We start from the raw sequence: 24,396 nt of genomic DNA on the forward strand, positions 1-24,396 counted from the left end.
AATTTTTCCCCAACCCTCCTCCCCATTCCTGCCTCTTCCTTGTTCTATAGTTTGTATTTACAGGCGGTTGATTGCCCTCACCTTCACCGGCAATACATGTTTAATGAAAGTTCGAGTTTGTATTTGTACTGGATTTTCAGAGTTTAATAAACCTGCTATGTGCAAAATTTCACTTAGCCATTTTTCTCCATCATGTATTTTGTATTGCCTTTTCAAACAGAGCACAGCACATATTTCATTCTGATAAGGTTTGCCATTTTGTGAGTAGATTGAAGCATAAATGTCTTTTTTATTTTTTCCACTTCAGTAAACTTCTGAGGCTGGACTTTTAAAAAAAGATATTTTTTCCTATAAATTTCTATAACAGCAGTACTTATCGTCAAATATTTCACTTTATACTTTCAGAACGACAGTATTAGCCCTGATAAATTTAGTTTTGAAGAATTTTGGGCTTTTTACAACAGGCTATGTGACAGAAAGGATATAGACACAATATTTGCTGAAATGTAAGTTCAAATAGGCCAGTTTCAAATTATTAAAATTCATACTTGGCTCCAAGGGTGAAGGGTATAAAACAAAATTTGCATCGAGATTCAGGAATGAATAATTAATTTCTTTTGTTTTATTCCCCATAGCCTCGGAGTCAAGTACAACTTTTAATTATTTAAAACTACCAGCTTATTCTTGTTGTATTTAGTATCATCAATGGGAAAAGGGTTTACGGTTTGCAACTTTCTGAGCATTAATTTTTAGCCCTCTAAAACATAGCGCACTTTGGAAAAGAGTGATAGCGGCACAACATTGCATGGAGGGGGTGGGGAGTGAAAGTTTCATTTTCCCTTTTTGATGTTGGCAAACATCTGAAGCCCTCTAGGGCAAGGTGTCTCAGGTACATGAAATTTTGTTGCTGATTTTTGGTTGAGCACTGTTTTAATGTGATGATAGATTTTTCTCACAACAGCTGTGCCCTCTTGGTTTGATGAATTGCAATGTCAGCTAGAATCTAAATTTGGGATTGTGGAGTACTGCTACTTGAATGAGCTGAAAAACAATTATTAACCTGCAGGAATGAACTACCAGTACAATGTACAAATGTATGAGCAACATGACATGTATTGGTACTAATTTTGTACTGACTGTTTTCTCAGTGGTGCAAAGAAAAAACCGTACTTGACAGTGGATCAACTTGTGGAGTTTCTAAACAATGAACAACGAGATCCACGTCTCAATGAAATCCTCTTTCCATACTGCACTAGTGAAAAAGCTCAAGCCATTATTGAGAAATATGAGCCAAACAAAGACTTTGCAAAGAAAGGTAAGAACTTTTGTCAGCTCCATAAAATGAATTACATGTCACCAGTAGGTGTAATATGATTGTCGTGGTGAGTGTAGTATTCTGAATAAGACTATTGTTGACAGTGACCTACAATCAGTGACCGTTGACAAAAGTCCTATTCAGGACTACACTCACCTAACCTCACCTTGACCATGTTTTAACAGAATCAGGGCTCAAAGAAAGCCCTGTTTCTTAGTCTATACTAGTAGATTTTGTTGCTGGGCAAGTAAGCTTTAGCCCAATGGGCAAGGGTAGAGGCAAATCATTCACTAACAAAATCATTAACTAAGGTAGGCAAGAACAAGAAGTGGCCCTGGGCTAGCAAAATACAGGAGCTGCTTGCCTAAGGGATAAGCTGGAATTTAGTTTTTTCAAGCCCTGATGGTTCTATAAAAGTGTCCTGTTATAATGTACATGTTAGTTGGACATTGATCATCCACTAGTAGAAAGAGTAAAATTGTGTTTCATTTTCAGGTCACTTTTCAGTGCAAGGCCTTACAAGATATCTTATGAGTGATGAAAACTTTATAATCAACCACGATCGCCTCTCTCTTCATCAAGATATGACGCATCCTTTGTCACATTATTTTATCAATTCGTCACACAACACATATCTAACAGGTAATGTGTACACATTCTTGTTTTAAGGTCCCTGTTTATTGTTCAGAGAAGTAAAACACCAACTTATACACTCACAAAAAAAGATATCTTTTCTGGAGTAACACACTACTATTTTTTCTGACTGCTGTATTCAAATTTTTGTTAGGTCATCAGCTAACGGGAAAATCATCAGTAGAAATGTACAGGCAGGCCTTATTGGCTGGTTGCCGCTGTTTAGAATTAGATTGTTGGGATGGAAGAACAGAAGAACAAGAACCAATTATTACACATGGAAAAACATTTTGCACTGAAATTTCATTCAAGGTAAGAATTGGGTTCAAAAGGCTGAACAGTACACCAACAGACTTGATTCTCAGAGGGGGGTTCCTCAGGAAATCAATATTGTGGGTGGGTGTGTAGGACCATACAAGACCCTGTTCAGTTCGAATTTGTAGCACAATACCATAAAATATCCCTACCCTGTCCCTTATTTTCTTACAAACTAGAATCTCTACAGTGTACATATCATGGTGTCATTAATGTACGTAAATCTGTATCCAGCATGCAAAGAAAGTCATGTCCGATAGCCTGGGGCTAGTAGATTTTGCTATCGGGCTAGTGATTTTTGTTTTAATAACTTGCCCGATGGGCAAGTACTGTTTTTTGGGGAAATTCAAATTACAGAAAGATTGTAATCAATCCTGCTAATCAAAAAGGGTTTTGGGGCTAGTTGAAATGACTTGTGGGCTAGTACATGCTAGCTACGGCTTGCCCGAATGGCAGGCTGTAAAACTGACTTTTTTTGCACCCTGACAGGGACACAACAATGTACTTATTCCTCCTCCCACTTTCTGCCAGAACTTACAGCTCTTGATTGTAGAATCTAGTTTTTAGATTGGAAAAAGCCAGAACAAATATCACTTTGTTAGCTTCCAGTACTACCTTGTGAATCTCTGAGGTTTCTTTTTTGATAATTGTTAATAAGTGATAATTTGCTGTGTTTTGTTTTAGGATGTTATTGAAGCTATTGCAGAGTATGCATTCAAGACATCTGATTATCCAGTTGTTCTTTCTTTTGAAAATCACTGCAGGTAAAGTAACAAGGTGTCTGTTTTTAAAGAGTTGAGTATAACAGTCAAAGCTGTTGCTGTTGTCGTCGCTTCGCTGTTCTTGAAGATTCATTTGATACTCAGTGTCTCAGTATTTTCTAACAATTCAAGTTTATTCACCATTCATGTGTTGAAATCGGGCTCACATCTTTTCACTTCTACATTACGAGCATTAACAGCATGATTCGTTGAAAAAGGAAAAAGGCCAAGTATCCTGATGAGAAATTCGCTAAAGGATGAAAAAACTGTTTAAAAAAACTACTTACACTAGCACGAATTGTCTGCGGGTCTTCGGTTTCTATATCTCAATTCTTCTCTTCATGTCAACTGCTAGCTCAAAACTGAATTTTAAACATTGCACTTGAATGCAAAAGTACCCTTCAGGGAATTTAGGGGACGTGTTGCTATCGGCAACAGAGTTAATTTATAACAGTTGCAAAAAATCTCCCAAAGTACTAAAATTTGTTGATCTCTTGCTGAAATTTTCCACTGGAATAACCTGGAATAAAGTTTCAACTGTGTTTTCCATAAACGTTTTGAGAATGTAAACAACCCCTTTCCGTCTGGTTTTGTTCTGATCTATATAATTAGGTGATCCAATAAAGGTTGCTTTGGCTATTTGGAATTGCCCAGTGAGAGGCTCACTCAAGCACATCATTGCAGCAAGTTCCATACATATATGCCCTATGTATGCCCAAATGCACAACGCCCAATTGCCCATGACCAATTACCAATGCAACCTTTATGGAATTAGGTATATATTTGGTTCAATTTTGTTCAATTCAATTCAATTTCAGATTATCACCCTTTCCCATAACAAAAGGCAATGGAAAATAAAATTAAAGCAGGGATAAAATTTATCATAGTGTACATAACAGGTTTCATTAAGTGCTTTTAATTGGAAGTTGAGTGTGGTATATTGGATAGGTGATGGCTTATGAGACCTGTTTATTTAGCTTTGACTGTTTCCTTCTATCATCCTTCTATTTTCTTCTGTTTTTCAGTCCTAAGCAGCAGGCTAAGATGGCAGCTTACTGTGTCAATATTTTTGGTGACATGCTCCTTGATAAACCTTTGGATGATTATCCTGTAAGCCGTGTTTTGTCTTTCCATGATTTATTTTGGGCTGTTTAGTATTTTAAATCATTGCATAGCTGTCTTTCAAATTCATTGCAAGTGCAGGCCTGGAAACACCAGTCTCCCCCATCACAGTATAGATGTAAATCTAAACGCCTTCACGTATAAATTATATATATACATACTATTAACATAACTTAAGAATAAAGTAATTTTACATTGAAAAAACAGTGAAGAGAAAGTGGACCAGAGGCCAGTGATCAGTGCTACCTATTAAAATACATAAATAAAAAAATAGCACACTTTTCCTCTGCTACTTAATTCATAGTATATATGATTATTAATATATAGCTATGTCACAAGTAGGCAAGGTGAAACAAATACTGCATTCTGATTGGCTACCCAAGCAAGAAAGATGGGTCCATCTTGCCCGCTGTGGATTTCCGGCATTTGTCCCACAAGAAAAAGTTCTCTTTTCAGCCATATAATAAATCCTTTATTGACCAAGCTTGTGCAGTTAAGATGGCTGAAAGTTGGCCTTGTTTTTTTTTTCTTGCATTTTTATTGACTTGAAAACACAAAAAAGTTCTTGACCCATATTCATCCATCTTGACTGAACAAGCTTGGTCAATAATGCATATATATAAAAAATAGTTAGCCCCAGGCCTGTCATTGAGAGCCAGGGACCAGGGATTTCCCCCAGCTACCATCAATGTGGCCCCTTGCTACTTTCATAGGAAAATAGGAGAAAAATAGAACCAAAAGAAATCCCTAGCTGTTTGATTCCCTGCCTACTTGTTATATTTACCTGGCAACTTGAAATCTTAGTGACAGCCCTGTGTGATACAGAGGCACGTGGTGTTAAATGGAATTTGTGCTTTTTTTGGAAAGCTCGAAAAAGGAACATCTCTTCCACATCCAAAGGCCTTGTTAAGAAGGATAGTGATAAAGAACAAGAAGAAAGCAAAAAAACTCGAGGAAGGTACCAAGCACCATGTTTATTAAATTAACTTGGAAGATGTTCATGATCATCATGAATATTAAATGTTTTTATTTTAAATCATTCTGGGAAAGTATATAGTTTTTTTTGCACTTTATAATGTCACCGCTGAAAAGTGAAAGATGAGCGTAATGGAATTATCACCAGTTGTAAAAGGTATTGGTTAATTAAACCAATATTTATTCTCCTCATCAGTAGCCAGTTCACAGTCTCATTACTTTCTCTTTGCATGATTGTATGGAATTATAAACTGCTTCGAATTGACTGCAAGCACAAGATTGTGGGCTTGGCACTCGTTCTTGCACTCTTGCTCTTGTTCTTGCTCTTGCATGCTGTCAAATTGTCAAATAAAAAAGAAATAGTTCTGTGAACAGGCTACCACATCAGTACGTAAGGAAATGTTTGTAGTACAGTGTGGAGAATACATTACAAAGCTGAAGTGTGTTATTTTGCACTTTCTAGGTGTTGATTCAGAAAAACCTACAACTGACTCAAGTACCACAGTGACAAGTTCTGACAGCAAAGTGGACACACTCAATGGAGAGGTATCGACTGACAATCCACAACAAATTATTGATAACGATAAGGTAAGTGAATTGTAAGTCAAATAACAGCCATTGTTTTATAGCTTGAAATTTTTTCCCAACAGCGCTTGCTTTCATCGGTTACGTTGAGGTCACATGACATCTAACAATGAAACTTTTCGCCCAAAAAATCTCTGAGCAGGCAACGTTGCAAAATCTATGATGTCAGAGAGTAACAGTGCACTGTTACCTGCAAATGTTGACTGCTCACAAGATTTATTTTCATAAATTTGTACACTAAAAAGCTTTTCCTGGTAAGCTAGACAACAAATTAATCACTTTCAGATTCTCGGGAAACAAAATTAACCGTTTCTCCTGGGACCAGTCTTTAAGTGTTTAATGTCATCATGGTTTAACTCATGACCAATGATATCATATTTTTATTAAACCATTGTGATGCTCAGAAGTTGGATTTGTAGATTTGTAGGCTCCTGAATGAGAAACATGCAGAATAGTGATGTTTAAACAACCATTAAATAGTGACAAAAGACAGATCAAAATGCACCAATGACATTATTAGAGTATTCCTAGCCAATAAGATCATGGCTTAACTGATGGGTGACCTATAACATTGTGACTTTATTGACCAATCAGGTCAATATCCAGAGTTTCATACCATCAACTGATGGTGTGATACACTTCACTTTGACTATGAAGATGACTACTGCACAGGTTTTTGAAATGTCAGTCACGGGACCACACCAACCCGGGCAGTCATATCCTACCTACTTATGAATTTACTCCTGAGTTCAGACCTTTCACCATTTTATACTAATGTTTAAATCTTATTCTGTTTGTTTTTTTGATTTTATTGCAAAACTTAGGATGAAGAAGAGGTAGCACCAGAGAATGAACTTTCTTCTCTTGTAAACTACATCCAACCTGTTCATTTTAAAAACTTTGAAGTTGCTGCTGGTCAGTATACATATATTATGTTGTTTAAATGCCATGTCATTTGTTTGGAACAAGAACACTGTATCTGTGGAAACATGTGAATATGCAAAAGCAATGGGCTAGTGTTGGCCATCAATGATATTATTGTACCATGTTTATAATAAAGCAGATGGATAATTTTATAAATTATCTAATGGTGGTTCTCCATGGTTTCTAAGAGAACAGATCCTTGCTTGATATCTGCGAGTAGATGCCGTATGGATAGTATCTTACTCAGTTACAATTTGATGCTTAAAATAGCTTAAACATTATTTGTTTTAACAGACTCATTAGATGCCTTATTTTGGGCTATGCCAATAATTTATATTCAGGGGTTTGTACGGTTCTGAAATAAACACAGTGAAGTGTGAAGTTTGGACTGTTGGCTTACCTCCATTCCTTATGATTGTACCTGCCATTCTAAATTGTTGCAAGCAAAGTGAGCAACTGTAGTTCCTTTTTCTTGACAGTTGTTAACAGAAGCTTTGAGATGTCATCATTTGTTGAAACAGCGGCTACAACCGTTCTAAAAGATGAACCTGTAGAATTTGTCAAGTATCCTTTACTGCACATTCTGTTTTCTCCTTTCAAACATGAAACAGAACAGAAACAGGTCAAAAGAGAAAGATACATACAAATTCCAGAGTAGAGAGTACTTACCATTCTTTGCCAATTTCTGAACCGCTATTTTAATTTCACAGCTCCATTTTTGCCCCCCTTTTTTCACTCTCTCTTTATTTCCATTGATTCTATCTTTGGTTTAGTTGAGATACCTTTTCTACCAATTATGTACTGTAACTTAATTAACTCATGTAAAATAAAATTTACTATATTTTCTTAATGACAAAAAGTTATAACAAGCGTCAGATGAGTAGAATTTACCCCAAGGGAACACGAGTTGGATCTGAAAACTACATGCCACAGGTGAGCCCAGTGTTAAGATTGTACAGTTTTGCAAAGTCAGCAACCCAAAGAACGATTTTAGAAAAGAAAATCTAGCAGCATTTTATCTGCTAAAAAATTTTATTAAATAATAATAATATTTATGTAGCATAAGAGTCGGTGCATATAGATATCCTACATAAAATAGCACTTGTTAGTTTGAGGAAGAAAGCTTTATAACAATTTTTTATTGTGTTGTACAGGTTTTCTGGAATGCTGGGTGCCAATTAGTTGCTCTCAATTATCAAACTTTAGGTAAGGCATTTACATCCCTTTTTTGTTGTGAATGTTATATCATCATCCTTATCAGTTGCAATTTTTTTTTCTTTTAAAGACTTAGGAATGATGTTAAATCAAGGAGTTTTTGAATATAATGGACGCTGTGGGTAAGTAAGTGAGATTGTCTTCTTAGAACTGAAATAGGATTAAGCCAAATTTTTTTCACTTAATTAAAAGCAAAGGTCACATTGGTTCATCTTTAGTTTTGTTGAAAGGGGAAGTAATAATTGCAGCTGTGTGTGCAATTTATGTCACTCTAAAAAGATGCACATGTTAAGAGAAAATTTCTCACTGTTTTATCATTTGACCACTTCAGGTATGTCCTCAAGCCCAGTTTTATGTGCCGTGCTGATAAAACATTTGACCCTTTTGTTGAGTCAACAGTGGATGGAATTATTGCTGGTGCAGTCACAGTAAAGGTAATTGCACGATGAACTGGATGTATTAGATTTCTCAACGTGTATTTGAGAGCTTACTAATCACTCAGTGGTGAATTTAAATGTAAACATGAAGCTTGCCTTATGCATTCATGTTTCTGAATTTTGAGTATTCTTCTTGAAGAACTGGGTTATGATATTAATGTGCTTAGCTTGGACAACAGAGAAATTCACTGTAGGTTCTGCTTTAAGAACAGTGTTGTGGGGAGATTAAAGATTCTGTAGGATAACGATATCTTTGGTGATTTTCAGTGGAGGAATGCGTGGCCCAGCAGTTAAAGATCGGGAGGGACCCTGGGTTCAAGCCTTGCCTGTCACATTGTTTCCTTAGACTAGGAACTTTACTCCAGTTTGTATCTTGTATCTCCTCACCCAGGTGTATAAATGGGTACGGGCGATATACTGCTGAGTGGGGGGGGGGGGGGGGACCCGGGGACCCGGGGATGGATTAGCATCCTGTCCTTAGCATCCTTCATGCTAAGGAAACTGGGATAAGCCCTGGCCACTTTGGCCTTTGGCTTGTGTGCACCTTTACCTTACCTTTTACCTTTCAATAGGTTATCTCTGGCCAGTGGTTATCAGAAAAGAAGGTCGGTACCTATGTTGAAGTAGATATGTTTGGCTTGCCTGCTGACACTGTCAGAAGAAAGTACAAGACAAAAGTTATACCAAATAATAGTATCAATCCAGTCTACGAGGAAGAGCCTTTTGTGTTCAAAAAGGTAAACATGGCTTGAATGTTTAGAGAGGAATTGAGCCACTTGGTTATCATCTTCTTTTTTTATGTCATGACATCACCCATATCATGGGTGGATCAAGAGAGTTGCAGGTGTTCGCTAAGCCTGCCCTGTTCTTTCCTCCCCAATTTCCCCCTATCAAAACCATGCATTAATTCAGTTTGTTCATGACACTTTTTTGAATTTAAGCATAGCTTGGTGGCATCAATGTTGCTTCTGTTCCTTTCATATTCTGTTATCATATGTTCTGATGTAAGACGTAACTGTATTTTGTATATTATCAGGTGGTTCTTCCAAGTCTAGCAGTTCTAAGAATAGCCGTTTATGAAGAAAGTGGCAAATTCATTGGCCAGAGAGTTTTACCAGTTGATGGTCTTAGTCCAGGTGGGTTGAAAAAGGAAGTTTTGTTTTTTAACTGATGACTGTCTAAGTTATTAACCTCCAGGCTATAATGTCTCAAAATTTAAATGCTCATTTTGAAGATGATTCCACTAGAAATTCATTGGAGTTATGCAGCTGGCACTTAACTCAGGCACTCTGGCACTTTTTGGAATAGATGCTACTTCATCACAAGGTCACCCTAGTTAGAGTATACCATCTGTACCCATTTAATTTATAATCCTGAAATGGTAGTGATCATTCTTAAGACACAGTGTCTTACATCCTATCCACACTATCCTACTTGCCAGGTATAATGCTTGGCAAAAGTTCATAATGCTGTATGCAATCTATGAAAATCATTGACAGGGAATATATGCATACTTGGATCAAAGGCAGTTTTGATTATATGATCTTTTGTTGGCAGGTTATCGACACATCAAGCTCAGAAATGAGTCAAACCAGCCCCTTTGCTTGCCAACACTGTTTGTACATATAGTTACCAAAGACTATGTTCCATCAGGCTTTGAAGGTAGGTTGTGTATCCTTGTGGAAATCTAATTTACCACTTTGGGTGTGTTCAATTGACTGTATTCCAGAATAGAAATGGATGGAATAAACTCTAGAAATTACTTGTTTCAGCATCCATTGCTTTGAGATAACTAAAAATCCACCTAAAAATAAAATTAGAAGTTGTATGTAGCATTCCAGTGGTCCAACAAAACACACTAGAAGAGCTTTGTTACAAAATTTTTGCGTATTCTTATTCCAAAAAATGATCAATGCAATGCACCCTCAAAGTGAATGCTATCACCATGTGAACTTTACGTAAATTTTGGGAGTCTAGCATGCAGTTTACTGTTCTTTTTGCCCACAGATTTTGCTGCTGCTCTTTGTGATCCTATTGCTTATCATCAAGAAGCTGACAAAAGACAAGAGCAGTTAAAGTCATTATTAGATGAGGAAGACCTTGAAGATGTAAGTATTTAAGCATATATTTCAGGAAAATGTTACAAAAGAAATGATATGACAATGAACATTAGTTCAAGTTTTTATAACATTTTGAAGACTCTTTGCACAGTTTTACTTTGCGTTATTTTCCTCACTTATATGTGTTGTCCGCCACTGTGCTCACACGGTGGGTGGCTCCTCCTAAAATGTTCTGCAATTGGTATAGGATTTAATGGAGCCGAAACCAATTGTGGAATTGCACGCATTTTAGGCATCCTACTGATGAACAGTTGGGACATGTAGATATATTTTTTAGCAACTACGATAATTTGCAGTCTGTCTACTTTGAATTGATTTGAATATACATGTAGCTGGCACATTGTAATGATGATTATCTACTTAACAATGCTGCTGCTGCTGCTGGTGATGATGATGATGGTGATGGTAATAATATTGACCCCTTGTAGTCTCTGCAGCGAAAAGTCAATAATCCTTTTGATGTAGACGGCTTGATCCCAAGGCTGAACAGTTTGGCTAACAGTCAGTGATAATGATAATGATGATGGTGATAAATGAAATTCAGTAGCGTTAGTTAGAAACCTCAATATGTCTTCTGTTTTCTTTAGAACAAAAATTGACGTTTCTGGATAACTGACCACCTACCCCTCCCCACTTGGGGCAAAATTTTGACTCAGGGGAGGGGTAGGTGCTTAATTACCCAGAAACCTCAATTGATCCTTTTCTTTGTATTATTCTCTGTCATTTCTTCAGGATTCCTCTCAGACTGAAAAGGTCCAGGATGATGGATCAAAGCCAGTGAGCGCAGTAAAACAAGGAAGTAACTTACCAATAAAAGAACAGAAGAGGAAGTCAATTAAAAGAAATGACACAAACAGTGAGTTCAATAAGTAAACAATTTCCACTTGCTTATATAACTCAACAATGGATGCATTATTTATTCATTTATTTATTAAATCTTTTTTAACTTCACAGCATCACTTGCTGCTGAAATACCCAATCTCAGTCAGAGGCGTGGCTCAGATTTTATGTTCAGAGAAAGCTTGAGCTTGAGACGAGACAGTTCCCGGGACAGCATCTCAGGAATGAAAACACCCATGTCTCATCCTATTACGGCACGCTCTCTGTCACTCCAGGCTCCTCCAGTAATGGAAAAAAATCCTCTAGCAAGAAGAGCGAGAAGCACTAAAAGGCGAGAAGGCAAGACGCACTCTCTTATTTGTTTTAGCAGTGAAGGTAAGTGCCTGGAGGATCTCATGTGGGAAAGACTTCTTATCCTGCCGTGTGTCTTTTCTATTTTCAATATTTTTGTAATTGCTTTGTTTAAAAATTGCTCTTTGAACCACTGAAAGCATTAAGTGCAAGAAAATACTGTCTTTGTGTAGCTGATTTCTTGGGCCAGGTTATACGCGTACTAAGAAATACCTTTTAACATATCTCATGATAGCAAACGAATTTGTGAGATGTCAAACTTCACCCACTTACAATATCCTAGGAAAAATAGTGGGAAAAAGGTATATGTTTTAAAAGGAAAATATGAAAAGGATAATAATTTTTGGGAAATGTGTTGTATTGACATTAAATCTGAAATAAAGACTTGGTTAAAAGTTATCAAAATTATTACTGTACTTGAGGATTAAATGCAGAATTCAGTATGTATTTAAACAAACTTGTTTACAATAAAAAGAAGTAAAAAAATTAATTAAGCAAGGAGCATCTTTTAACTCCCTAAGATATACCTTGAGAGGCCTAAACCATTAATTTAATGATATGAATTGGATTGCAAGCTGAAATTTGGAGTGCTGTGATTTTTTCTAATCAGAATTCCCGCTTGTAAAATAAAATTGCTAAAGTTAACGTCTTAAGCCCACATGGGAGCCATCAGGTGAGTACATAATCTAAATTCTCATCATTAATATTAGCTTTTTGCCTTTTAGTTTTAAACTGTAGAAAAGTTTAATCATATTCCATCTTTAAGTAATGTGTAATTTGTGAACTTTCGCTTTAATTTTGTGAATGAACTTGTGGCTTTATTTTTTAGGGAGAAAACTGATGTCACAGAATAATAATATATTTTAATGTAATATAAATGTAATCTAACATCAATATTAACAGCTGCAAGGTAGTTTTAATAATTTAACATTAATAAACCTTTATCAAAATTACTCACCTAAAGGAAGGTCAGTTTTAGTCCTTAATAATTAACCTATTGCTAGCAGGACAAATAAGTTTAACATCATGTATCTTAAAAGCAAAGAATGCGGACTCGTTAGAAGGCTAATGACCTAGAAAGAAAATCCAAAATCAGAGTGTTACATACATTCATTAAGCTTTAAGAAGTTGGAGTCACAAGAATCAGAAGGTTTCCATTTTCTTATGACTCCATTTTAGTTTCTCTCAATTTTATGACAATCTAGTGAAAACAAGATTGTTGGTGTCGTAAGCTGAAGCCAAAGAATTCCAGTTAACCAATCACAGTGTTCATGTCTGTTGATTGTAATTCCTTTAAACTCCCACTTGCGACTCCGACAATCATGTTAGTAGGTAAAATACCTAACTCTGCTCATTCTGCCCTTCAGATTACTTCTTTGACTCTGTCATTGCGAACGCAGCCTAAATTTGCGTGATAACAAACTTAATACCATGAGAACAAATAAGTTCTAATATCACTCACTTCTTAACGACACTTTCTGCTAAATGTAACCTCATAAAATTTCTAACATTTCAGTTAAAAGACTAAAATGATAAGTGCCTACATCCTTTTTCCAGTGAATTTAACTATTGCATGGAAAGATTTTAAAATTAAAGCCATTTCCTTTCTTTAGGAGGTAGTATTAAAGAAGAACATATGGCATTCCAGCATTTTTGTAGGTTTGCTTTCCATGTTCATTAAATTAACAACTTATAAACACAAGCTGCTTTTGTCCCCTTGACTGTCTGTAATTTGCTTTATATTTTGTTAAAAATGTAAATTTATATTATAACTGGTACTTAAAATCATGTAATACTTCACCACGTATATTCACTATTTCTGTTTTTGAGGAACAGTTATAAACACGCTAAGTAAGAATACAACTTGAGTTTTTTTCTGCGTGCATTGGTATGTTAACTACTTTGTTTGTACTGGTAATGGGTAATGAAGCACGTGTGTCAGAAAATTAAATAAGTAATAATGAAATAATTCTTCAAATTCCAGGAAAGGATCTTTCATACAGCTATGATATGCACACTTTCATCTCAGTAAACTTATGACTCACTGGCTGGGCTATATTTTCTTATGTCAACAGAATTCGTTCTGATAACTACATCAACCTTTTAAAAAACTTGCTATTAAATACATTTATCATGTATTACCGTACTTATTATCTAACCTTCTTGCAATCTCTTTCCTGGGGCTTTTCTCTTGTTCCCCTCCCTTTGTCTGAGGGAAAAGCCCTGGGTACGAGGTTGATGTATTTGCATGCTTACTTGTAGAGAAGCGAGTGATGTAACTCTCTCTCTCTCTTTGCCCTCCCCCACCCCCTCTTGCAATAAATTGCCCGCAAGTGTAGCCAGAGCCAGAGCACTGAATCCAACACACAAGTCGGCCAGTAACCCCCTGCGTGACTCAACACAAAAATTGGCGCCAATTCCCAACATGAGAGCCTTCTTGTATGCCATTAAAAGCCCAGCACTCAATCGTAATCATGTGCGAATGCTATAGATCTTAATCCTGAATTACCCTCCAACCCCCCCCCCCCCCAGGGTCTAAGGGTCATCCCCTTACCATCCCCCAACGAAGAGTTTGTTCTGGAACGTTTTCAATGGACTTAACAGAAGTGATTTCCCGTTTCATTATTTTTTCAGATACAAAAGTAGAACCAGCTTCCGTTAGTGAACTTAAAGAACAGAAGGTTGGCTTTTGTTATGTTGTTGTCAAGGTTTTATTAAACATTATTGTCATTTGCTGCTAACCTTAAATAACTTGTAAGAGTGGGGCACTAAGGTTTTAAAAAATCGTCCTAAAGCAACACGACAGGAGAAAAGAAAAATAGAAACGTGCCAAATCCTCAGTGTTCCCTAAACCATTACATCACTGACCGCAGGTAAAGTGTTTTTAGTAAATGTACTTCTCTTTATGTAATTCCATTAGGCCTTTTTGAAGCTGAATCAAAAGCATCAAAAAGACATGGATGTGATTGTTAAAAGACATGAGAAGGTAAGAATTCAGTGCTTTTTTCAGTAGTGAAATTTTCTCACTGCTCTCAAAATAACAAAGCAAAGTAGCGCTGAACATGTTACTTAGTGTGAACACAGTTCTACGTGGGTAAGAAAAATAAACGTCAAGTATTTAAAAAGTTTTAGTCTTTCATTATGCTCTAATGCATACATTTGGTAACTATATTAGGAGAAAGACAAACTGCAAAAGAGCCACTTACTAGAGCAAGATAAGTTGCTCAAAGACTTGGATAAGGAAAAACTTTCAACAAAGAAGAAGAATGACAAGGAGCTTAAAAAGGCAGAGAAAAAAGGGTAAGTATCACTGATGAAAAATAATGATGGTAATTATGTATAGTGTAGGTGATGATGATGATGATGATGATGATGATGATGATGATGATGATGATGATGATGATGATGATGATGATTATATCACCACGGTATGTAAGTGACCGTCAAATCTTGGTAGTTAAGGGATGTTTTACCTTACTTAGGATTATAGTGTGAGTATTCTGAGTGTTATAACCTTTCACAGGCATTCGTCCCTCAAAGAAGACGACCGTTCGGTTTGTCATACGACTTTTAAACACTGACAATGGAAGAATTACCTTGCTTGTTGTGTTTTCCATCTGCAGAAACTATGAAGAAAGTTACCGCAAGGGAGTGGGGGATATGAACGACTTAGTCCGAGGCCATGAAACCAAGGTAGGGTAACCAGAGGAAAAAAGCTAGGATAATTACAAAAACCTGACAAAAAAAACTTGAGCAGTGGCGCAAGACAGCAGAAAAGTGTCAAAAAAGGAACAATCAGGTTGTAAATCATGTGACTCATCCTTAACACTTGAATTCATTCAGTGTTATTTGGTATGATTTATGTTCTTCCCTTTAGTCATATTATTTCTCAAGCATGCAGCGTATTGTAGAGACATTTTGTGTCTGTAATGCTTTTGTCCAACAAAGAGTATTGGAGTTTTATAAAGGAATCTAACGGCTTTATTTATGTAATTAGTTGCTACGGTGTAATACATGATATCTCGTGTTGTTATTGTACGCAGTGTTGTATTTTTTCTTCATGAATTAGTCATTTTGTTGTCCGGTTGTTTTTGGTAATCTCCCTCAGTTGCTTCAATAAAATCCAACAATGTATCAGACATTTTTTTTAATTTACAGGCTACATGCATATTGCCTTGTATGTTTGTAGTACGAAGTATTATTTTCCATCTCTTGACGTTTTTTGCAATTTCGTGATTTTATTTTTCAGTCAGTGTCTATAATTTATTGCATTTTTATCAAAGCAGTTCTCACTTTTTCTATTTGATACCGTATTTTCGTTTTTTATCGTGGTATGGTGTTAACGACGTGTTGTACAGTATTTTTTAACTGTGTCAAAGGTAAATCACCAGGATAACAGACAGTCAGTTGAGTTGAGCAGCACCCATAACTCGTTGTATTGCACCAATGAAGTACAATATGTACACTCCATTGCTTAATCATTTTTAGATGAAGTTCAGAATGTTTCCTAAAATTTGGAATAAATATAAAATATACGATGCTGGTAGTTACCACAATAAATACAGGAAATTAAAGGCACTTAAAAAGGCAAAAATTTGTCCGCCGTAAAGAGATTACAAAAGCTCACGTCTCGAACGGACACATCACCATTGTTGAGCAGTGACAGCGTCTTTAAAGAACGTCAGCTTCGGAGCCAAAAACCGTTCACGTTTGAACATGTTTAAGCATTGGTGTGAAAAAGTATAAACTGCACAACATTGCACTAAAAGTGAAATCAATGTGAACGGAACATCCTGCTTAAAACTGGTTTGGTTTGTTTTCTTGGAACTCCTTAGGTACCAACAATTGATCCTGACGGAGAGATAAGTGTTAGTATATGCCACTGTATTTTTGCATTACGATGTTCATACACATACTGTTTGTACAACGAAAAAAACTTCAGATTTTTTTGTGGGAAGGGCTTGGAGGGTTCATCACAGTATTCGTGGTTTAACATTGTAACAACAACAAGAGTTTTTGGATTTGTCAATTTTCTGCTTAACTGATTCTTTGATTGAATACAAGAAACTGATTAATTCAAGCTCTACTGCATAACCTAATTTGGCAAATTTTAATTTCACGAAAATGTTGGTTATATAGCAATCACAATTAAGCAAAATGTTGTTCTTCGTAAAGGGAAGTGTCGTCATTTATGTTAAATATCCTAAACGATTGAAATATACCTTAGCAATATACATCATATAAAAACATCCATTGATCATTGACGGATTAATGGTAACTAAACAACAATTTTGAACAACATAAATGTAACTAGCTAGTGTATGACTTTTGTAAACTTGAGACTACTGATTCCCCAGTGACAACCATAAACTCAGATTCTTATTCAGTGTTAATGTTTGTTATGTAGGCAGTTTAGTACGTATATCTTTAGAAAGAAGAACGGTTAATGATGGTAATCAAAGTTTAAAATCGTTAACTGGGTTTGAAAGTACCAGTTTGGGGTCTTTTCGAGATGGAAATATCTTCATTATTTGACCAATCATAGGGTGTGTACTAACTTAGAAAATGGCCAAACGCTTTGTTGTACAATAATACAAGACGCAAACCTGTAACGTCGCCGAAACTGCAAATCATTTGTGGCGATGTTAGTTGTGATTGCTCTGATTAATTTAAAATATTTCTGTACACTCTGTGACATGAGTTGTAAGGATGAGAAATGAGGCGATGCAGGTTTAATACTAATGGAGTGTAAAATGTTTCATCTCAAAGAAATGTGTTAAAGCACAAAACGAGGGCATGAGGTTCCGTAGACGCGTTCAAAACAGCTATATATATATTGATACATTTACTTGATTCCCCACAATTCTGAGCTTGCAGTAATTTATCTTTAACTGATCATAAGCACTAATAAAGTTCTAACATTTGTAGCAGGTAAACTCTCTTTTCCTAAACTACCATCAGGCTTATAAAACAAATAAACGTTGAAATATTGACCTCTATCATAATATACTCGTATATGAGTAAATGAACGCACAGTCTACAAACTCTTTATAAAAGATATACATCAAACGCCTTGGTGTTACTTTTGTCCTCTTGCATTTTAAAATATAAATAACCTACTCAGACACGTATCAACCTGTACGCCATTGCATGCGCACTTGCGTGTTAGAAATAACTTATGGGATTAGATAAAACAAGAAGTTAGAGGTTAAATCCTCTCTTGTTATATTTCACATTCAAAGAGTTTTTTTCTTTTTTGAAATTCTGATGGCAAGCGTTTAGTTTTCTTAATAATTTCTTAACAAATGCATGACAGAAAATACTGAAAATAACATTTCCGAGCTTCTTGTTTTCTTGTTTGCGGTGGGTGGGGTATCCCAGAATCTTAGAGGCAAAATCTTCCCCTTTGCCTATCCTACAGACTTGTCTAACTTAATCTCCACTTTTTTAAATCACGCCTTAAATGATTTTGGCGTCTTTTTGCCTTGACGTGGAAATAACGTAAATTGACCTCATTAGTTTATTTGTGTTGCTTTGACTTTCAGATTAATACTCTGAAACGCACACACCGTGACTCGATGACTGAACTCCTCAGAAAGCAACTAAACGAACAGCTGGAGCTAGCAGAGAAACAACTACATCCTGTAGGTGGATAGGCAATCACTATACTCATATATTTAGAGCGGCCATGGAACGTCCCCAAATGTTCTATGGTCTTTATCAATGTAGTAAAGGGGTCGGTGCAAGGAGCAACCAGTTAGCAACCTACTGTTTGCAGTCTAGCTATAAGACAATTGCACGATGACATCTTACTACGACTACCAGAATGCCTTAGTTTTTTGTTCTTGAGAAAATTAACGCTATTGTTTTTCAAACGTCGCCAGGATTGACAAATCTGAATAGGAAAGCAAAAGCGAAAAGAAATCCGGTAGTTTTAGTCAAATGTCGTCATCGTGAAAATGGCCAATTGATTGTGTCTTACAATACGAAAAGTCTCGCTTTTAATTGGTCCATTGGAGTCTTTTGAGCAAAATTTGCCTCTTAATGGCTACTCTCTATGCTGATTTCTGCGGGATCTCCTTCACTTTCCTTAGAATTAATGCTGTTTCAGGGGTTCAGGGAGTGGAGACAGGGTAACGAGATGTAAGAAGGGAAAACGGCGAAGATGGAGAGGGAATGGGGAGAGGCATTCGCTGAGATATTAGAGAGATTAAGATTCACGTTTACGCCAAACGGCAAACGTGAATTTGTACCACGTGACGAAGTTCTCTCCTTATTTTTCGTTTACTGTATATTGTTTCCACACAAAAATAAGTAGTTTAATGCCAGTTTTGGCCACAAGAATCGTTCTGGACTGTTTTTATCTGCTTATTTTCTATTCTGAGAAATTCTCAACTGACGTTTGCCGTTTGCCGTATGCCGTAAACGTAAATCTTAATCTCTCTAAAAGCATTTTTGAGCGAAGCACGTCAACCGGAAGTGAAGCCTTCGGAAGTGTCGAAGTTTGAATGTCTAAACGTCTTTTCTCTTATAGAGACGAACTGCCGAAAATGTGGGCAAAACTACCGCCCTAGAATGCAAAAATTCCACTTCCAGTTGACGTGCGTTGCTCAAAAACGTCCGTGCTAGCTTTCGCTGTAAAACTATAGGTAACGCTATAATGATCATTGTACCATATTGCCTTGCTACAGAACGTCTTTTTTTAATACTTCCTTCCTGCAAATGTCACTACCCCATTCACATGGCATCCTTCTGTATTTATTATGTCTAGAAACAAGAAGAGCTGGAAAGACTGATGCGTCTGTCGCAAGAAGACAAGATGAAGCTTTTGGCGGATGTGCATTCCAAGTAAAAACTGCTTTTTTTATTTTGTTCAATTCCCGTATTTCTAGTGACCTCATTATTGTACTCTTTCATCCTCTGATTTGCCCAAGAAAATGGTTTTGTTCTCTTAATGTTTCTCTAAGTCTTGTTTTCTGCAAAAGAGGAAAAATGTCAACCAAAATACTCCCTTTGCCGCCTTTTTTTTCTTAAGCATACAGTTTAGTTTATTTCCTGTCATAAAATATTTTTATTACCTTGAAGACAAATGAATGACTTGAGAAAAGGCCAAGATGATCACAATCGGCAGGAATTAAAGCTTTTGTCGCGGTACCATACAAATAGAGATGAACTACAAAGGTTTGTTGTTTTCTTTCCTGTACCTCCTCTAGCGCAACTGCTCAATATTTCTTGACAGGATTTCTTTTTTGCTTCTTTTCTTTGTCTTCCCCATCCTTTGTCCCATTATTTGTAAAAGTCACTGTACTATTTCTCGTCTAATTTCTCCACCCTCTTCTAGAGTGGTTTTCGTTTGAGTGTCGTAAAACCAAAACCAAAGTAATTACTCTGGCCAATCACATAGGACACAGACAATACATTGAACCAATCAAAACTCGAAGTAATTACATGCGGCTGACGCAAAGCGCGGGAAAATGCATGCGAGCGCGTCACAATTGGCTTTGGTTTTACTTCTGATTGGATGAAAAGGTGGCGCGAATCTTTTAAGCCAATCACATCGTGTAGAAAGTGCAAAACCAATTACTTTTCGACACTCAAATGAAAACCGCTCTATTAGTCCTTGACTAGACTGCTCTACTTTGGATCATCACCATCATCAGTACTATTATCATCATCCTCATCATTATCATTATCGACATCACTGCTGTTTGATCGCTATTACTCCTTTCCAACCCCTCCAGTCTGTTCTTGTGTAAAGCCCGCATGCTTGTTCATCACCTTAGAGTGGTTTTCGTTTGAGTGTCGTAAAACCAAAACCAAAGTAATTACTCTGGCCAATCACATAGGACACAGACAATACACTGAACCAATCAAAACTCGAAGTAATTACATGCGGCTGACGCAAAGCGCGGGAAAATGCATGCGAGCGCGTCACAATTGGCTTTGGTTTTACTTCTGATTGGATGAAAAGGTGGCGCGAATCTTTTAAGCCAATCACATCGTGTAGAAAGTGCAAAACCAATTACTTTTCGACACTCAAATGAAAACCGCTCTAATCTTTTCCCTACTGTTTATTGAGATCCCATTCATGCTCCTTCGTTTTACTTTTGCCTTTTTGTCTTATGTCAGCGCGATCCTGAGTACTCAGAGATTTCTTCGGAATACTCATTAATTTTTTGTTGACTTTACTCTTTAAGACGAAAACGAGAAGAGAACAAAAAGCACATAGAGCAATCAGTAAAGGAAAGACAAAAGGTTTGTTTGGTTTCATTCTGTGTTGACAACATATATGGACGTTTTACGATTGTTTTAAACGAAAATTGATGCTTTAGAAATTTCAAAATTGTTGGTTTCTTGAGTCTAGGTTTGACTCTTAAAAAGTATTATCTTATTTTAGATGACTGAGTTTCACAAAAAAGAAAGAGAAGAGCTGGAGAAAGAACATGACAAACTCTTCGAGACTCTTGACGAGGATAGGAAAAAGGTAGTAGTTTATTTATGTTTTTATTGCCTTCAGAGTTCTTTCGTTAAAGCAAATATTGTGAACCAAGCCGCATCTCTCGGAGAGAAACAACAGCTGGAAATATCTGCATTTACAAGCCACCAAAAGCAGCAAACCACTGAAGTTTAATTTAAAATTCTTGATTTTATCTCTGCAGAGTTTAAGAGATCTTCGAACACTTCATGAAACGAAGCTGAAACACCTTACTGTTTGTGACCTGGAAATTACTTACGCGTCATTGTATGGAGACAAGGTTACTAAGCTGTAGGGTTACCAAGGCAATGAAACTGTTAGTTGTTAGGACACTAGTCCCTCCTGTTTGCAACCACATAGGTAAGACAGGGCTATGTTGGTGTTCAGCTCAATACAATACAAATATTATACGTAGAATTTACATGAAACAGAGCCCGGTTAGTTTCCTAGCGAAGAGATCACTAGCGTGGGTGCTGTGACGTCACGTCCCAGCCTGGTAATTAAAAACCAAGCAGGAGTTGCCTGTTTAACTTCTTTATTGTATGTAAATCCAGTTGTGGGTTTGTTTAATTATGGCACCGACCGGTTATAGAGTTCCTTTACATAAATCACTTTAACTGAGATAACCGGAAGTTTGGGCGCCAAAATTTCGTACTAAACTCGAAATTGAAAATTGTATCAAGTTCTGTGAAAAATATTTCCGTCGAGACAAAGTCAATGTTGAAGGTACTTAAATGAATTGTTTCATTTTCTCTTGAACTGGGACAACAAAATTTTTGCTTTTGAAAATGAGCCTCGTGGTTTAATAATAGTTTTATTCACACGAGCAGAACAAAAATAAATAAGATAGGCGCAAAGGATGAAAAACTGTCCACGGTAAACTGAAAGACCTACTTTTACTTAAGATATTTAAAAGTTAAAACTTGTTCTTTCAGTAGTGCTTCCTGATAAATGGAAGTTGACAAAAATTGATAGGCAGCTCTTTCAAATAAAACAGTAGGTCACTTCCAAGTTCCAAAATCCCTCACTTTCAACATGAGACCAAGTACACAACCTTTCTTGTGAAAATGAGTTTTATTTGCATGAGAATGAAAAATTATTTCCATATCAAAGGCTGAGCACTTAACCTCGTTTTGATACAGAGGCCCGGGGGAACTGGGAAATGGCCTATTTAGAACGACGCTTTGCTAGGCAGGTTTTAACCCTTTAAGCCCCAGTATCCACATACAAATTCTCCAAACTGATTTCCATACATTTCCGTAAGAAATTAGTTGAGAGAATTTGATGATAGATCAGGGCATTTTCTCTCAGGTGATCATTCTATTAATTGTCATAACTTATGTCTTGACAGTGTATGGATATTGTTAGGAGAAAATTGATCTTGGTCACTATCGGGACTTAGAGGGTTAAACTTGTTTTAGCTTTGGTGTGAATGGGGCAATGGGGAAATCGTAGTAAACAGCAATAATAGTGTGTATTTATAAAAAGAAATCTCCGTGACAAGTTTTTACTTGGAGAGATGGGATATATAAAAAAGGGAAATTCGGCTATCCCATTATAAAGGTTTAGTCTTAAATCTATCAGGTTTCTAAACCTGGTAGTAGGCCATGTTAATAATGTTCTTGCCGCGTACTATCATCTTCAGTAGCCGTGTGATTTATTTAAACATATTAATATTTATTATGGAGAGCCTTTTGAGGCGATAAAATAATGTAACTTAAAAATTAACAAGCACTGCACAGCTTTGAAAAAGCCTCTTCTCCGACTAATTTACGTTACGTTTGTGTTAAAACTTCTATAGCCTTCTGTAGCTTCTTATATCGTACGTGTGTACCCTTCTACTCCCGCAAGTGCTCAAGTCAAAATTTGATGACAATTTCACATTTTGGTCTGTAAAATACCCGAAAAAAACCCAATAATCCCTTTTAAAGTACTACTGACGGGCTAGGCCATTTTAAGTATTCTAGCCTTTGACTGAATGCAAGACTGAGAGTGAACAGTGAAAGGGTATACACTAAATTAATGCACCAAAACGTTAATGTAAGCCTGCGCCACTCTAAAAACAAGAAGGGAACTGGAGCCGACTTCCGCCCCGCAATATTTCTGGGATTGTTAACGGCGTAGCGCCGGTCAGCTATTGGCCGATTTTTTCCTCTATCCCTTGTAACAGTACCAGACGTCTTTGCGAAATTTAACTCGGCCCAGTTTCCTTGTCGTTACCAGCCTCCCTTATTTCTTGCGGCTGCCCAACAGTTTTCTTGGATTGCAAATTATTTTGTGGTCAGCAAGTTTTCTTTTCGTGGGAGAAATATTCTTGTGTTCAAAGGCATTGTTCCTTGCAGTTGGGGATCGTTCAGTTATAATTGTTCCCTGCCATGGGATAAGTTTTTAGAGTTAAATAATACATTTTGTTTTCAATTGATGACTAACAATGAATATATCAGGTGCCTCTACTTGGGTGTCCTGTGCACAATTAGGTGTGGCCATTTCTATTTTAAATTATAATATTCCACACCAAATGAATTCACTAAAGTAGTGCCCTGTTTATATTTGGGTCCACTTATCATATACCTACTTCAGGTAGAATTTTCTAATTTAAAGGCAATCAGTCATTGATCAGAGTTATCGAGCTATGTACCCTTTATGTGGATAATTTTTCGTTGGTCCGTGGGAATGGGAAAGGTAGAAGTGTAGTTGTTATAACGTTTGTTTCAATTTTATTGAAGTTGTAACCTGCAATCTTGCCAAAATTAGCAGCGTTCCAGTATTTAGCTAGCCATAGAATTCACGTTTTGTGAATTAGTCACACACTCACGGTTTTGTTGTGTGCGTGACCTTATAGCGTGATGTTTTTTTTTTACATTTTTCTCGATTTATTTAACTGAGATTGCTTCAGGCTGATCTTCTTTTTCTAGGTAGCGCTGATTACTTCTGAACCATTGTCACTATAAAAGGTCGTTAAAAAAAAATTGAAAGCTCCTGGCAAAATGTGCGCTTCGTTTGCAGGTTATCATTTTGATTTTTATTAAAGGACGTTGATTTGGAGTTAGTTTGTACACTGTCGTTAATACTTTTGCCATTTGTATTTTCAATTGCCATTTACTTTAAAAATGTTATTTAAAGACACAGTGTGGTCTTACCTGTCTCATAAGCAGTCGTTTTCGGTCTCGTCGCGAAACGCTTCGCTTAACAACACAGAGAACGGCTGCATAAGAGACTATGATCCTAGCGATCAGTTATGATGCAGATATTGCACAGTTATTTATTAAAATATAGGGTCCGTTCCAATTTTGTACAAACGTGAAATAAAAGTAACTTATTGACCTTA

The 24,396-nt window shown here is 36.6% G+C and overlaps 1 protein-coding gene across 4 annotated transcripts in view; it reads left to right on the forward strand.

The window, feature by feature from the left end:
• Window positions 1–24,396, forward strand: part of LOC140924213 (1-phosphatidylinositol 4,5-bisphosphate phosphodiesterase beta-1-like) — a 29,873-nt gene extending 5,477 nt beyond the window's left edge. Inside the window, exons 6-37 of one of the 4 annotated variants that reach the window (XM_073374248.1) lie at window positions 406–506; window positions 1,149–1,315; window positions 1,811–1,957; window positions 2,103–2,260; window positions 2,948–3,027; window positions 4,050–4,134; window positions 5,014–5,104; window positions 5,585–5,709; window positions 6,531–6,621; window positions 7,110–7,194; window positions 7,491–7,563; window positions 7,785–7,836; window positions 7,916–7,967; window positions 8,177–8,279; window positions 8,855–9,019; window positions 9,319–9,418; window positions 9,840–9,944; window positions 10,290–10,390; window positions 11,135–11,258; window positions 11,357–11,617; window positions 13,207–13,248; window positions 14,228–14,274; window positions 14,514–14,579; window positions 14,769–14,893; window positions 15,217–15,286; window positions 16,429–16,461; window positions 18,139–18,237; window positions 19,365–19,441; window positions 19,679–19,774; window positions 20,791–20,848; window positions 20,991–21,077; window positions 21,253–24,396. In XM_073374248.1, coding sequence (XP_073230349.1) covers window positions 406–506; window positions 1,149–1,315; window positions 1,811–1,957; window positions 2,103–2,260; window positions 2,948–3,027; window positions 4,050–4,134; window positions 5,014–5,104; window positions 5,585–5,709; window positions 6,531–6,621; window positions 7,110–7,194; window positions 7,491–7,563; window positions 7,785–7,836; window positions 7,916–7,967; window positions 8,177–8,279; window positions 8,855–9,019; window positions 9,319–9,418; window positions 9,840–9,944; window positions 10,290–10,390; window positions 11,135–11,258; window positions 11,357–11,617; window positions 13,207–13,248; window positions 14,228–14,274; window positions 14,514–14,579; window positions 14,769–14,893; window positions 15,217–15,286; window positions 16,429–16,461; window positions 18,139–18,237; window positions 19,365–19,441; window positions 19,679–19,774; window positions 20,791–20,848; window positions 20,991–21,077; window positions 21,253–21,363 — 3,177 coding nt within the window. In that variant the 3' untranslated portion in view covers window positions 21,364–24,396. The remainder of the gene's footprint in view (window positions 1–405; window positions 507–1,148; window positions 1,316–1,810; window positions 1,958–2,102; window positions 2,261–2,947; window positions 3,028–4,049; window positions 4,135–5,013; window positions 5,105–5,584; window positions 5,710–6,530; window positions 6,622–7,109; window positions 7,195–7,490; window positions 7,564–7,784; window positions 7,837–7,915; window positions 7,968–8,176; window positions 8,280–8,854; window positions 9,020–9,318; window positions 9,419–9,839; window positions 9,945–10,289; window positions 10,391–11,134; window positions 11,259–11,356; window positions 11,618–13,206; window positions 13,249–14,227; window positions 14,275–14,513; window positions 14,580–14,768; window positions 14,894–15,216; window positions 15,287–16,428; window positions 16,462–18,138; window positions 18,238–19,364; window positions 19,442–19,678; window positions 19,775–20,790; window positions 20,849–20,990; window positions 21,078–21,252) is intronic. The other 3 variants (XM_073374249.1, XM_073374250.1, XM_073374251.1) reach the window with 3 other exon arrangements.

Source organism: Porites lutea, chromosome 14 (genome assembly GCF_958299795.1).
Source record: "Porites lutea chromosome 14, jaPorLute2.1, whole genome shotgun sequence".
NCBI classification, from domain to species: Eukaryota; Metazoa; Cnidaria; class Anthozoa; order Scleractinia; family Poritidae; genus Porites; species Porites lutea.